Source organism: Schistocerca gregaria, chromosome 1 (genome assembly GCF_023897955.1).
Source record: "Schistocerca gregaria isolate iqSchGreg1 chromosome 1, iqSchGreg1.2, whole genome shotgun sequence".
Lineage (NCBI taxonomy): Eukaryota > Metazoa > Arthropoda > Insecta > Orthoptera > Acrididae > Schistocerca > Schistocerca gregaria.
This window is the reverse complement of record NC_064920.1, coordinates 628,499,749-628,513,954: the sequence shown is the minus strand read 5'-3', so window position 1 is coordinate 628,513,954 and position 14,206 is coordinate 628,499,749. Positions and strand designations below refer to the sequence as shown.

General features: G+C 39.8%; 1 protein-coding gene across 1 annotated transcript in view; it reads right to left on the bottom strand.

The window, feature by feature from the left end:
* The window catches only part of LOC126359816 (cleft lip and palate transmembrane protein 1-like protein), a 150,318-nt gene that overhangs the window by 38,845 nt on the left and 97,267 nt on the right, over positions 1-14,206 (bottom strand). Inside the window, exons 5-6 of the mRNA XM_050007659.1 lie at positions 5,438-5,581; positions 32-173 (exon numbers count right to left, since the gene is read on the bottom strand). Of these exons, the coding sequence (XP_049863616.1) occupies positions 32-173; positions 5,438-5,581 (286 nt within the window). The remainder of the gene's footprint in view (positions 1-31; positions 174-5,437; positions 5,582-14,206) is intronic.

Sequence of the window (14,206 nt, the reverse complement as noted above, 5' to 3'; positions counted from 1 at the left end):
ATGAAAAAATGCATGTACTGGTTTTACTCACATGAACAGCAGCCACAAACACAGTAATGCAGAGGAGATACATATTTGTATCGGCAAATATTCCTTTTACCTCATCTACATCCTTTTCATTAAAACCAAAAGACATTAATGACCGTAAAGCAGTTTCAATGTGCTGCATCACCCTATAAAATAAAAATAATTGCAGAATCACAGTAATGAATGTCAGAATTATGTATCCCGTGTCAGAATTTCTATCATTTAAGAAGTCAAACGTACCTTAATAATGCCCATTTAAAGAACTTACATGGGTATTACTTTAGATGATCTGCAATACTTAAATTGACTTGCTGGAATCATAACTGTTAAACATGAAAGCTGAACCAAATATTTGAAACAATCCCTTCTGAAGGCTTTTCTTAATTATTTGTTTGTAGAGTGGCAGCAGTAGGCACAATATAACACATTCAAAATTGCTTGCAACTGTGCATTTTGTCTCCCTACAGTTGAGCATTCATTAACAATGGCAGTGAGGGAATGCAATGTACAAGTGTCAGTCACCCAACTTATTCATTAACCTAAGATGTAAAGCTAACAACAAAGCATTAATTTTATTTAGATTTTATGTAATTTTGAAAGTATCTATATCCTTAGTCCAACTCATAACAGAAAAAGAATAAATTTAATTTAGAACTAAAGAACTTGTGAAAGTCAGGCAAACATCTGAAATACAAGGGGCATTCAATAAGTAATGTAACACATTTCTTTCACAGCCAATTTTAGTTGAAAAAAGACAGAATTTGTTGTGGGACATCTTGGGTTATTCCTGCTTTAGCCCCTACAATTTCAGGAAGTTTTGATAGCTGGCAGCTCTAACCATACACTTCAGCATGATGTCTGTAAAAGAGGTGTGTTTCAAGCACACAGCTGCCACTGACTATCTTTTGGTTGAAAACCGGAGCACTGCAGATACTTATAGGCATTTGCAGAATGTTTACAGAGACCTGGCAGTGGACAAAAGCATGGTGATCAACTTAGGAAAGTGGAATGCTCACAATGACCGTTGTTGTTATTGTTATTGTTGTTGTTGTTGTTGTTGTTGTTGTTTTCAGTCCTGATGCAGCTCTCCCTGCTACTATATCCTGTGCAAGCTGCTTCATCTCCCAGGCCGTACTGCAGCCTACATCCTTCTGAAGCTGCTTAGTGTACTCATCTCTAGGTCTCCCTCTACGATTTTTACCCTCCACACTGCCCTCCACTATTAAATTGGTGATCCCTTGATGCCTCAGAACATGTCCTACCAACCAATCCCTTCTTCTAGGCAAGTTGGGCCACAAACTACTCTTCTCCCCAATTCTATTCAATAACTCCTTATTAGTTATGTGATCTACCCATCTAATCTTCAGTATTCTTCTGTAGCACCACATATCGAAAGCTTCTATTCCCTTCTTGCCCAAACTATTTATCGTCCATGTTTCACTTCCATACATGGCTACACTCTATACAAATACTTTCAGGAACGACTTCCTGACACTTAAATCTATACTCAATGTTAACAAATTTCTCTTCTTCAGAAATGCTTTCCTTGCCATTGCCAGTCTACATTTTATATCCTCTCTACCTCGACCATCATCAGTTATTTTACTTCCTAAATAGCAAAACTCCTTTACTACTTTAAGTGTCTCATTTCCTAATCTAATTCCCTCAGCATCACCCGACTTATTTGACTACATTCCATTATACTCGTTTTGCTTTTGTTGATGTTCATCTTATGTCCTCCTCTTAAGACACTGGCCATTCCGTTCAACTGCTCTTCCAATACCTTTGCTGTCTCTGACAGAATTACAATGTCATTGGTGAACCTCATAGTTTTTATTTCTTCTCCATGTATTTTAATACCTAATCCGAATTTTTCTTTTGTTTCCTTTACTGCTTGCTCAATAAACAGATTGAACAACATCGGGGAGAGGCTACAACCCTGTCTCACTCCCTTCCCAACCACTGCTTCCCTTTCATGTCCCTCGACTCTTATAACTGCCATCTGGTTTCTGTACAAATTGTAAATAACCTTTCGCTCCCTGTATTTTACCCCTGCCACCTTCAGAATTTGAAAGAGAGTATTCCAGTCAACATTGTCAAAAGCTTTCTCTATGTCTACAAATGCTATAAACGTAGGTTTGCCTTTTCTTAATCTAGTTTCTAAGACAAGTGGTAGGGGCAGTATTGCCTCACGTGTTCCAAAATTTCTATGGAATCCAAACTGATCTTCGCCAAGGTCGGCTTCTACCAGTTTTTCCATTCATCTGTAAAGATTTCGCATTTGTATTTTGCAGCTGTGACTTATTAAACTGATAGTTTGGTAATTTTCATATCTGTCAACGCCTGCTTTCTTTGGGATTGGAATTATTATATTCTTCTTGAAGTCTGAGGGTAGTTCGCCTGTCTCATACATTTTGCTCACCAGATGGTAGAGTTTTGTCAGGACTGGCTCTCCCAAGGCTATCAGTAGTTTTAATGGAATGTTGTCTACTCCCAGGGCCTTGTTTTGACTCAGGTCTTTCAGTTCTCTGTCAAACTCTTCACGCATTATCATACCTCCCATTTCATCTTCATCTACATCCTCTTCCATTTCCATAATATTGTCCTCAAGTATATCGCCCTTCTATAGACCCTCTATATACTCCTTCCACCTTTCTGCCTTCCCTACTCTGCTTAGAACTAGGTTTCCATCTGAGCTCTTGATATTCATACAAGTGGGTCTCTTTTCTCCAAAGGCCTCTTTAATTTTCCTGTAGGCAGTATCTATCTTACCTCTAGTGAGATAAGCCTCTACATCCTTACATTTGTCCTCTAGCCATCCCTGCTTAGCCATTTTGCACTTCCTGTCAATCTCTTTTTTGAGACGTTTGTATTCCTTTTTGCCTGCTTCATTTACTGCATTTTTGCATTTTCTCCTTTCATCAATTAAATTCAATAGTTCTTCTGTTACCCAAGGATTTCTACTAGCCCTCGTCTTTTTACCTACTTGATCCTCTGCTGCCTTCACTACTTCATCCCTCAGAGCTACCCATTCTTCTTCTACTGTACTTCTTTCTCCCATTCCTGTCCATTGTTCCCTTATGCTCTCCCTGAAACTCTGTACAACCTCTGGTTTAGTCAGTTTATACAGGTCCCACCTTTTTGCAGTTTCTTCAGTTTTAATCTACAGTTCATAACCAATAGATTGTGGTCAGAGCCCACAACTGCCCCTGGAAATGTCTTACAATTTAAAACCTGGTTCCTAAATCTCTGTCTTACCATTATATAATCTATCTTAAACCTGTCAGTATCTCCAGGCTTCTTCCATGTATACAATCTTCTTTTATGATTCTTGAACCAAGTGTTAGCTATGATTAAGTTATGCACTGTGCAAAATTCTAAGAGACAGCTTCCTCTTTCATTTCTTACCCCCAATCCATAATCACCTACTATGTTTCCTTCACTTCCTTTTCCTACTATCGAATTCCAGTCACCCATGACTATTAAATTTTCATCTCCCTTCACTATCTGAATAATTTCTTTTATCTCATCATACATTTCTTCAATTTCTTTGTCATCTGCAGAATTAGGTGGAATATAAACTTGTACTATTGTAGTCGGCATGTGCTTCATGTCTATCTTGGCCACAATAATGCATTTGCTATGCTGTTTGTAGCAGTTTAACCACACTCCTATTTTTTTATTCATTATTAAACCTACTCCTGCATTTCCCCTATTTGATTTTGTATTTATAACCCTGTATTCACCTGACCAAAAGTCTTGTTCCTCCTGCCACCGAACGTCACTAATTCCCACTATATCTAACTTTAACTGATCCATTTCCCTTTTTAAATATTCTAACCTACCTAGGGATCTGACATTCCACGCTCCGATACGTAGAACGCCAGTTTCCTTTCTCCTGATAACAACGTCCTCTTAAGGGTCTATGGTCTTCATCCCAGTCTAGCTTTATCAATGCATATCCAAGATTTCAGTTGGACTCACTCAACTGTGACAGGTGTAGACATATTGCGGCGTGTATAACAACTCTGAAATACTGCGCTGATAGTTGCACTTACTAGGCAACATCTGGATCTGTATATAAAAGGTCATTGGAGAACTTTCATCTAGTGTTTCTTCCAGTTTCTGTGAGGGGTGTCTTAAAACAACACAAACACATCATATTTTCTTTATTCATTAAAGTTGTCACAAAAATGCAAGTGAGACTCTCCTTCTCCATGGCAATGCAATGCTTCACAGACATTTGCATGCCCGACAGCTGCTCACAAAACTTCGATGGATTGTTCCTCCTCATTCACCCAACATGCAGTATCTTGAACTTTTTGACTTCCGTCTGTTTCATCGAATAAAGGATGCACTTTGGGAAGCAGAACGTGGGCAATATGGAGGTTATCAAATGCAGCAAAACACTGGCTCCAATGGTGACCAGAGGAGGGCTACCATGCTGACATGAAGGCACCTCTAGTAAGGTGACAAACCATTACACTGGATGGAGATCATGTTGAAAATAGGATTTTGTAACAAAAGAGTGAGTAATATTATGGAATCCTGAAGAAAATCAACCTGCTTTCAGAAAAAAATGAGTTGCATTCCTTACTGAACCTCCCTCATAATTCATGGAAGTGTGGAGAAAACTATCAGTAAGGAATTGTAATGTTGTAGAAAACCATCACTAAGGAATTGTAGTGATGGAAAAATTATGACAAGTTTAAAATCAAACAAAAAGAAAGTTAGAGCTTGAGATCAAGACCGTCTAATGCATACATCAAAATGGTTAATATTGATTTCAAGCTATTGGACATGTTACTAATTATGTCACATAACAAACAGCATTGAAAAGCTGAAACAGCTCAAGAGAAGAATCAATGTATGTTTTTACTTTTACAATGTTTTCATGCTCATAGTTTGAAATACTGAACAGTGGCAATCCACCTGTATTAGCATCTTTCCTACCATAGCGATCTGAGAGACCGACAAAAAAACTTCTGATATATCTTTAGGCATACTTTGGTACTTTTAAGAAAGTCTCCAAGTTTTAGACAACATTTCAACTCACAATTTATTGATGCTCCAGCTCAAGACATGTCACACCTCTACATAACATAACTTCAAGAGCTGCCATGGATAATTTCTGAAGTGTCTGCTCCAATTGCCATGTTTTTCCAGCTTAGGAAAACTTTATAGTATTGGATATTTTGTAGTAGTTAATACAAGAATCAAGTGCAACTAGTATCTTACAGATCTACTGCTGCTGAAGTTTATACTCCGCTTTCTTCAATAAACTAACATTCCTTTCTAAGAAAATTACATTTTTTTACACATGTGCAAAATACACGCTAGGCCTATCTGAGCAAATACATTATGTATTTATTCACCTTATAAGTGTCCTTACAACTATAGATGTTCATACCTCAGTTTTCCAGTAGATACAGGAGCATATGCTAGTGTAGTCATCATAATAGTATCATTCTTGCCGATGACAACTAGATCACGTAAGCGATTGTTGAGGAAATCATACTGAATTATTGGAAGGAATTCTCCCCGAGAGTTCAAACTGTAAAAAATAAAAAGGTATAGAATGTGATAACTGTAAGAACATCACATAAAATTGAATGCATTGAGAGTGAGTTAGCTCTTCCTAGGATGGGATTGAAAGCTACTTATCAAAAATTTCACAAGAGAAAAATGCTGCTAAAAAAGTGAACCAATTAATGACAAGTCATAAAGAATTATTAAGTGAAAGTTGACTCCTCCAGACGGTTTATTTAAATCACACACCATCCAGTATAAGATAACAACAGAGCACGTATATGCCACAAGTGCCAGGATCTAAGGAGAAATCATGTGTCCAACATCACAGACAAGTCACTGTCATCTGTCAGTAAGTATATGGAACCTCTGGTATGTGTGCAAAAATGAATCAAGGCAAGGTATTCCAGGAAATGCATGATCAGAAAGTTCATAAATTAGACAAACTCAATGTCAAGCTCTAAAATCTAAGAGCCTGTGCAGCTAGTGTAGCTCAAGTATGTAATATAGTGTTACAGAAAAATTTCCTCACAGACAGCATCCGACAAAATAACTGTAATTTATACTAAAAAACATTGTACAGTTTTGTCCATAGGTGCGGAACAACTGTTCTAAAACAAAAACAAGTTGCTAAATAGAAACTAAAAGTCAAGTTCTTTGAGATGGGAAATAGGGAAAATCTATGTTGCTATGCTACCAACATAACAGCCTTTTCAGAAGCCATTGTCTTGGATGAAACTCATAATTTTCAAAGTTACAAGATTCATATGACATATGAAATAGATGGAGAAATACACAAGAAAAACACTGATATCTTTCATTTCAGCATAGCTTTATTCATTCCCAAGTTATGTCGTGTTTTTTACGTAACAAGGCAATGCTGGTGAAAACAAAGGCAATAGCACGTAAAAATCATAATTGATGTTCCTGAGTCTCACTTTTATCTATGATAATGATGCAGGGTGAAGCAATGTATTAAGATCTGTAGCACTGCCAGAATTCAAACACACGTTCCCGCTTCCTAGACAGATGCGTTACCCACTGTGCCATACTGGTACTACAGCTACCATACCTGCACTTATTACCTAGTACATCTCCCTCCCAGATACAAATTCTTCATGCCCCAGTCCATAATGGACAACCTCTGCAATACTCGTGCAAGTATAGAAGGAGAATATGAATGGGCTGAAATGTAAGTTTGAATTTTTATCAGTGAGGGAGACATACTAGGGTAATCCATGCAGCTATGGTAGCTGGAGTCCAAGTGTGGCACAGCAGTTTGCATAGCTGCCTAGAAAGCAGGAGACCCACTTCAAATTCCGGTGCTAGTACAAATTTTAATTCATTGCTTCAGTCCATATCATTATCGCAATAGGAGATGTTTGTCATGTCCAGCGGTCTCTAAGATGGTAGCTATCTGCTTCACCCATTTCTCATGGAATTTAACCAAAGTATGTATCCAAATGCAAGCACAAGAAACAAAAATCTCTTCTGAGATGTGCAAGTTTTTTGATCTTCACTGCATACACAACTATCTTCATATTTTTACACTATCAGAAAACCAATGGCCAGTCCATCTGATGCCTAATACCTATCCACCTCCTGGAAAACTGGATATCCAGATATGCCAGGAGAGAAAGCATACAATGAGATTAGGCAACATTGTGCTGAAAGAAAGATGGAACTGTCCTGTCTTGAGACATCAAATATTCTTGTAACAACTGCAAATAATGGGCTATTACATGAAGATGGACCCAACAATAGGAAAACCCCATATTCCATCACTTTTGATGTGCCAGTTATCTTCTATGGACACATTCAGTGAGGATTGGCACCTGACCAGTGACTGTGATTTTGTCATTTATATATATGTTATCCGTTCTTTTGGAAATGTCTGAAAGAACTGACTATTTTTGATCCTGCAGTCACTATGAAACAAGACACAAAGGAATTAAAGACTTTAGCTACCAGTGAGCACCGATTTAAATCAATGTGAAAGTTGAAAATTTATGCCGGACTGGAATTCAAACCCAGGTTCCCTGCTTATTAGGCAAACATGCTGACCACTACACCATCTGGACACAGTGGTCATTGCAAATGCACGGGCTTCCCTATTATATCTCTTGCCAGACACAAATTTTCAATTTATCGACACATCACAACTGCATGGACTATCCTAGCATGTCTTCTGTCAGAGGCAAATCCTCAACTTATCAACACATTACTAATGTAGTGCCCCTTGCCAACTATCCTCAATCAAGAGGCAGGAGACTAGGGCTTGAGTCCCTGTCTGGTACAAAATTTAAACTTTCCCCATCAATTTAAATCAATGCCCACTAGCTGCTAATATTTGTAATTCCTTTGTGTCTTGATCATAGTGTCTGCAGGAACAAAAACGGTGTCTGTTATTTCAGACATGTCCACAAGAACAGACACCACTTAAATAATTAAGGGGCAGATGATATCTTCATTGCAGATGCACACCAAGCTCAATCTCTTATGGGCATTGGCAAAATTCTGCAAGTAATGGGGATAATGGGCAAAGGGCACTACGTAAGTAATGTGCAGATAAGTTGAGAATTTGGGTCTGACAGGGGAAATGCTAGGATGATCCATGCAGTTGTGATGGCCACTGTGTATGGATGGCACAATGGTTAACGCATCTGCCTAGAAAGCACGAGACCTGGGTTCGAATCCCAGTCCGGCACAAATTTTCATCTTTCGCCATTGATTTAAATCAAAGCCACTGGCAGCTAAGGCCTTTTAATTCCTTTGTGTTCTGTTTAGTTTTGTTTCTCAGTTCACATATAAATTGTCTTTATCTGTAAACAGTATGTCATAGGACAAACAATGGATTTCATTCACTTCGTGTGTCACCTATTCTGCAAACTGAACAATCTGGATTATCCTTGGTGAGATCATGTAATATTTACATTTTATACAGATGCCATGTATGAGTGGCCATTGTTTGTGTGCACAAGATACCAGTTTCCTGTGAGATGCAAAGAGTACTGAACTCTGGACTCTTACTGAAAAATGCATGAACAGCTGTTGAAGTAATGGCCGCTATCGACAGGGGATCTCAAGTTGATTCCGTATTTCTAGATTTCCGGAAAGCTTTTGACACCGTTCCTCACAAGCGACTTCTAATCAAGCTGCGGAGCTATGGGGTATCGTCTCAGTTGTGCGACTGGATTCGTGATTTCCTGTCAGGAAGGTCGCAGTTCGTAGTAATAGACGGCAAATCATCGAGTAAAACTGAAGTGATATCAGGTGTTCCCCAGGGAAGCGTCCTGGGACCTCTACTGTTCCTGATCTATATAAATGACCTGGGTGACAATCTGAGCAGTTCTCTTAGGTTGTTCGCAGATGATGCTGTAATTTACCGTCTAGTAAGGTCATCCGAAGACCAGTATCAGCTGCAAAGCGATTTAGAAAAGATTGCTGTATGGTGTGTCAGGTGGCAGTTGACGCTAAATAAAGAAAAGTGTGAGATGATCCACATGAGTTCCAAAAGAAATCCGTTGGAATTCGATTACTCGATAAATAGTACAATTCTCAAGGCTGTCAATTCATCTAAGTACCTGGGTGTTAAAATTACAAACAACTTCAGTTGGAAGGACCACATAGATAATATTGTCGGGAAGGCGAGCCAAAGGTTGCGTTTCATTGGCAGGACACTTAGAAGATGCAATAAGTCCACTAAAGAGACAGCTTACACTACACTCGTTCGTCCTCTGTTAGAATATTGCTGCGCGGTGTGGGATCCTTACCAGGTGGGATTGACGGAGGACATCGAGAGGGTGCAAAGAAGGGCAGCTCGTTTTGTATTATCGCGTTATAGGGGAGAGAGTGTGGCAGATATGATACACGAGTTGGGATGGAAGTCATTACAGCATAGACGTTTTTCGTCGCGGCGAGACCTTTTTACGAAATTTCAGTCACCAACTTTCTCTTCCGAATGCGAAAATATTTTGTTGAGCCCAACCTACATAGGTAGGAATGATCATCAAAATAAAATAAGAGAAATCAGAGCTCGAACAGAAAGGTTTAGGTGTTCGTTTTTCCCGCTCGCTGTTCGGGAGTGGAATAGTAGAGAGATAGTATGATTGTGGTTCGATGAACCCTCTGCCAAGCACTTAAATGTGAATTGCAGAGTAGTCATGTAGATGTAGATAACCATTTTTGATCATCTAGCTTTCTGTTTGTCTGTGGTAGAGGCAGTTTCATGAACTTTCGCAAATGGTTAACCACTGTGCTTTGAGTAATGGGTGCTCTGTTTGGGTGGCATTGGATAAAATCCTCTGTACTAGCATGCATGTTTCTACCTCTTGATATCAACAGAATCTCAGTGTGATCACTTCTGTTAATGCCATCAGCTTTCATGTCACCTGTAACAAAGAAACTCTGATCAAAACTGGGGAACAGAAAATTTTATGTTCAAACAAAATGCACCATTGTTTGTCTCAAGTAATTCTCTATTTGTTTGACAAGTCAGGTGCCCCTCCTTCCACTTGAAAATTACAAGTTGTTTCCAAAATGAACATCACTGTTTCTCTATTATTCTTTCTTTCTTTTCTTCATTTTCATTTGTCTATGTACTGTGTTAGTTAACATAGCCTCACAGATCTTCCCTCTCTCTCTTCTCACAATGACTGACTCCAAATGTCAGTTTTTCCAAATGTTTTGTGAGAAGGGTGGGCCCACACTTATGAAACACCTTTTATTACAGTTTTTCACCTTGCTTTCAACAGTGATCCAACAGAAGCAGTATCAACATTCCTCCATCTATCTACCAGTCAGTCAGTCATCATTTTCCACTGCTCCATAACATTCATCAGTTAGAATTAGAGTAGGCTATGCAGTGGCCTCTTCAGTCATCAGGACAGCATCGGGTGAAGTGCAGTGGTGAGGATCTGTCAGACACCCACAAGCACTCATGAAATATTACTGCCAGTTTACACATTTATTAACAAGTACAGTGTTTCCTTCCCCATATCATTGGCAAGCAGGCAAACCAGCAGAGCATTTGTCAGGCAGTATTTGCTGACACAGGTGTGCCTCATAGTGTTGAAGTGATCATTAACATAGCAGATGTTACATCATGAATTGTTATTGACTCAAAAGTGCTGCAGATATAGCCAGCAATACCCAGTGGTCTGCAGCTCCGCTAACTGATTTCCAGGGTGTTCTTGTGGAAGTCGGAGACAATGCCCAGGATAGGTGCCCAACAACCCTGCACAAAGTATGCATATTCATGAAAAATTATGTCATGGCCTCTGTGGAAGAGAACGGCCCATGATGCCAGTTGATTCTGCTAATATATGTGAGTCAGGGGGTACAGCAATTGATGTGACCACACAATTGAGTGCCCCAAAAACCAATCATCATCAACATCATGTATGTCTTTCAAAAACACTTTGAAGTCATCCAGATAGAAGACAAATCAATTTGGCTTTAAATCTCTAACAAACTCATACGACAGTCTTTAAAAAGTTGCCAGTGCATTTTTTAGTCCAAAAGGCTTTTAACAACACTTGTGATGGCCCCACGATATGGTAAAAAGTGGTCTTTGGTTGATCCTATAGTGCCACTTCTAATTGATAATATCTGTTCTTAAAATCCATTAGCAAAAAATATTTGCACTGATGCAACTTAGCCAGAGTCTCTGTTATGTATGGTATGGGATTTGCATCAGTGTGTGGGATATGCATCAGTGGTAGCTCTTGCATTAATGTACCAGTAATCACAGGAAAATCTGTACTTCATAGGGGCATCTGGTGATTTCTTCAGGACAAGGACCATGGATGCACCTCATGGGTATCACTGTGTTCAATAATCCCATTCGCTAGCTGCTGGGCAATAAATTCTCTCGTAACTTGTTGCGTACATCTCGGGCCCATGTACGGTTTCCTTTATAGGGAATTTTGTTCCCCATTAGTGTACTGTGCTGCGTGACTGGCACTGTTAGTAATGGGCCAGATGGATTAAATAAATCTGTAACCTGCAGTGATGAGCCTTCCATTGCTTTCTTATCAATTCCTTTTAAGTGCTTTACTTTCTCATGTAATGTTGATAGTGCACTTGCAGCAAATGTCCTGTTCTTTAGTAGTTGTTCTACTAAGCGGAAATTTGTTAACAGGGTTGCAGGCCCCTGGGCAATGCTGGCTGTGTATATGGAACTAATGGGTCAACAGCCATTTGTGATGTAGCAAGTGTTACATGAGCTGCCACTGCTGGTGTTACATGAGCTGCCACTGCTGCACTGACACTCCAGAGCAAATTCCAGCCTGATGAACGCTCCGCTGGCTTGCCTGGCTGCTGGGATCTGGGGAAGATGTCACTATATTTATCATTAAGAAATGTGTAAACTGGTAATAATGTTTCATTAATCAGGCAGTAATGTGTCATTACTCAGGATCTGACAGATCCTCACCATTGCATTCCACATGACGTTATCCTGATGACTGTACAGGCCACTGTCCAGCCCCCTACATCTGGTGTCAGCAAGTGGCACTCTGATGGCCACACTCTTACATCTACAGCATCAGTAACTGACACCATTTGTTTGGCTCCTCCTTGAGATTGACTGCTACATATTGCATTTGTGACTGTCTTTTGTTGGCCTCTTTTTGTGTCTCTCTATTTGTGGCCATGTTGAGTTGTAGGGACATCCATAGCACTTTGAATGTTACATTTATTAAACTGCAGGAGCTTGCAAATTTCACAGTGTATTGTGGTAACTGGTGCTGATTGTCATGGAATGTTTTCTTCAGTTTGGCCTGGAATTTGCCCTAACTATCAAGCTTCTCTTCACTGTTCTCCAACACAGCTGGGCTGTGCCACCCAAAAAGAGGTACATATTTACTGAACATATTGTGTCATCCCACCCCTTCATACTTGGCAATAGGGTTGAATCCTTTCAAACATTTCATCGGGTCCTGGGCAGCAGCTCTCCGAGAAAACAAATGGATGCCTGATGTTCAGCTTGCTTACTGCTGTTTTGGAATCCACTGTTTCATTAATATATGGAGTTTGGAAATGATGTACTGCTGTAATCCAGCTACTATCTGTGTAGGCGATGGTTTTTATGTTGCTCGATTTGAGCCACACTGATGTATGTGTTTTATAGCACCCAGCATCTCCACAAAACAATGTCACATCGTAACCATATCGAAGTCCAAATCTGGAAGCAAGTTCGTCAATGAAGTACAAAACTTAGCACTGAAAGCCTGTTTATTACAGAGAGAACAGAACATCCTCCTGAATGGTGGGTGCTGGCATATACAAATATTAGTGAATCAAGCAATGCTTCACAATTGACCTTGAGCCTCGTTTACTGTTATTGTAAATGAAATATTGATTGGGAAAAGAAGTCACTTAAAATGAATGGGTAAGGCGATTGGGATCATTAATATAACAGGTACAGGAGAGACCTCTCCAGCTGGATCCACGAGGATAGTAACTTCGATAACAATATTTCCCACAGTTTTGGATGATGAAGATTCCATAGTAGTACTATAATCATAAGTTGAAAAGTTATAAATAAAACATTCCTGTTTCCTCTTAAAACTGACTGTGATGAAGGGGAAAAAAACGAACTCTGTTGTGTATACAATATTTATTTAAAATTATATACAAGGAGAAAGAATATACACCATGTGATCAAAAGTATCCGGACAACCCCAAAAACATATGTTTTTCACATTAGGTGCATTGTGCTGCCATCTACTGCCAGGTACTTTAATGACTACTGAGGTTGCTGATATAAACATCATGAGAGAGTAGAATAGTGGTGGTGGTGGTTAGTGTTTAATGGTTAGTGTTTAACATCCCATCGACAACGAGGTCATTAGAGACGGAGCGCAAGCTCGGGTTATGGAAGGATTGGGAAGGAAATCGGCTGTGCCCTTTAAAGGAACCATCCCGGCATTTGCCTGAAACGATTTAGGGAAATCACAGAAAACCTAAATCACGATGGCCGGAGACGGGATTGAACCGTCATCCTCCCGAATGCGAGTCCAGTGTGCTAACCACTGCGCCACCTCGCTCGGTGAGAGAGTAGAATGGGGCATTTCACAGAACTCACGGACTTCGAACATTCTCACGTAATTGGGTGTCACTTGTGTCATACATCTGTACAGGAGTTTTCCACACTCCTAAACATCCCTAGGTCCACTGTTTCCAATGTCATAGTGCAGTGGAAATGAGAAGGGACACATACAGCACAAAAGCGTACAGGCCGACCTTGTCTATTGACTGACAGAGACCACCGACAGTTGAAGAGGATCGTAATGTGTAATAGGCAGACATCTATCCAGACCATCACAGAGGAATTCCAAAGTGCATCAGGATCCATTACAAGTACTATGACAGTTAGGCAGCAGGTGACAAAACTTGGATTTCATGGTCGAGTGGCTGCTCATAAGCCACACATCATGCTGGTAAATGTCAATACGCACCTAGCTTGGTTTAAGGAGTGTAAACATTGGATGATTGAACAGTGGAAAAACGTTATGTGGAGTGACGAATCAGAGTACACAACCTGGCAATACGATGGCAGGGTGTGGGTATGGCAAATGCCCGGTGGACATCATCTGCCAGCGTCTGTGTGCCAACAGCAAAATTTGAAGGCTGCGGTGTTATGGTG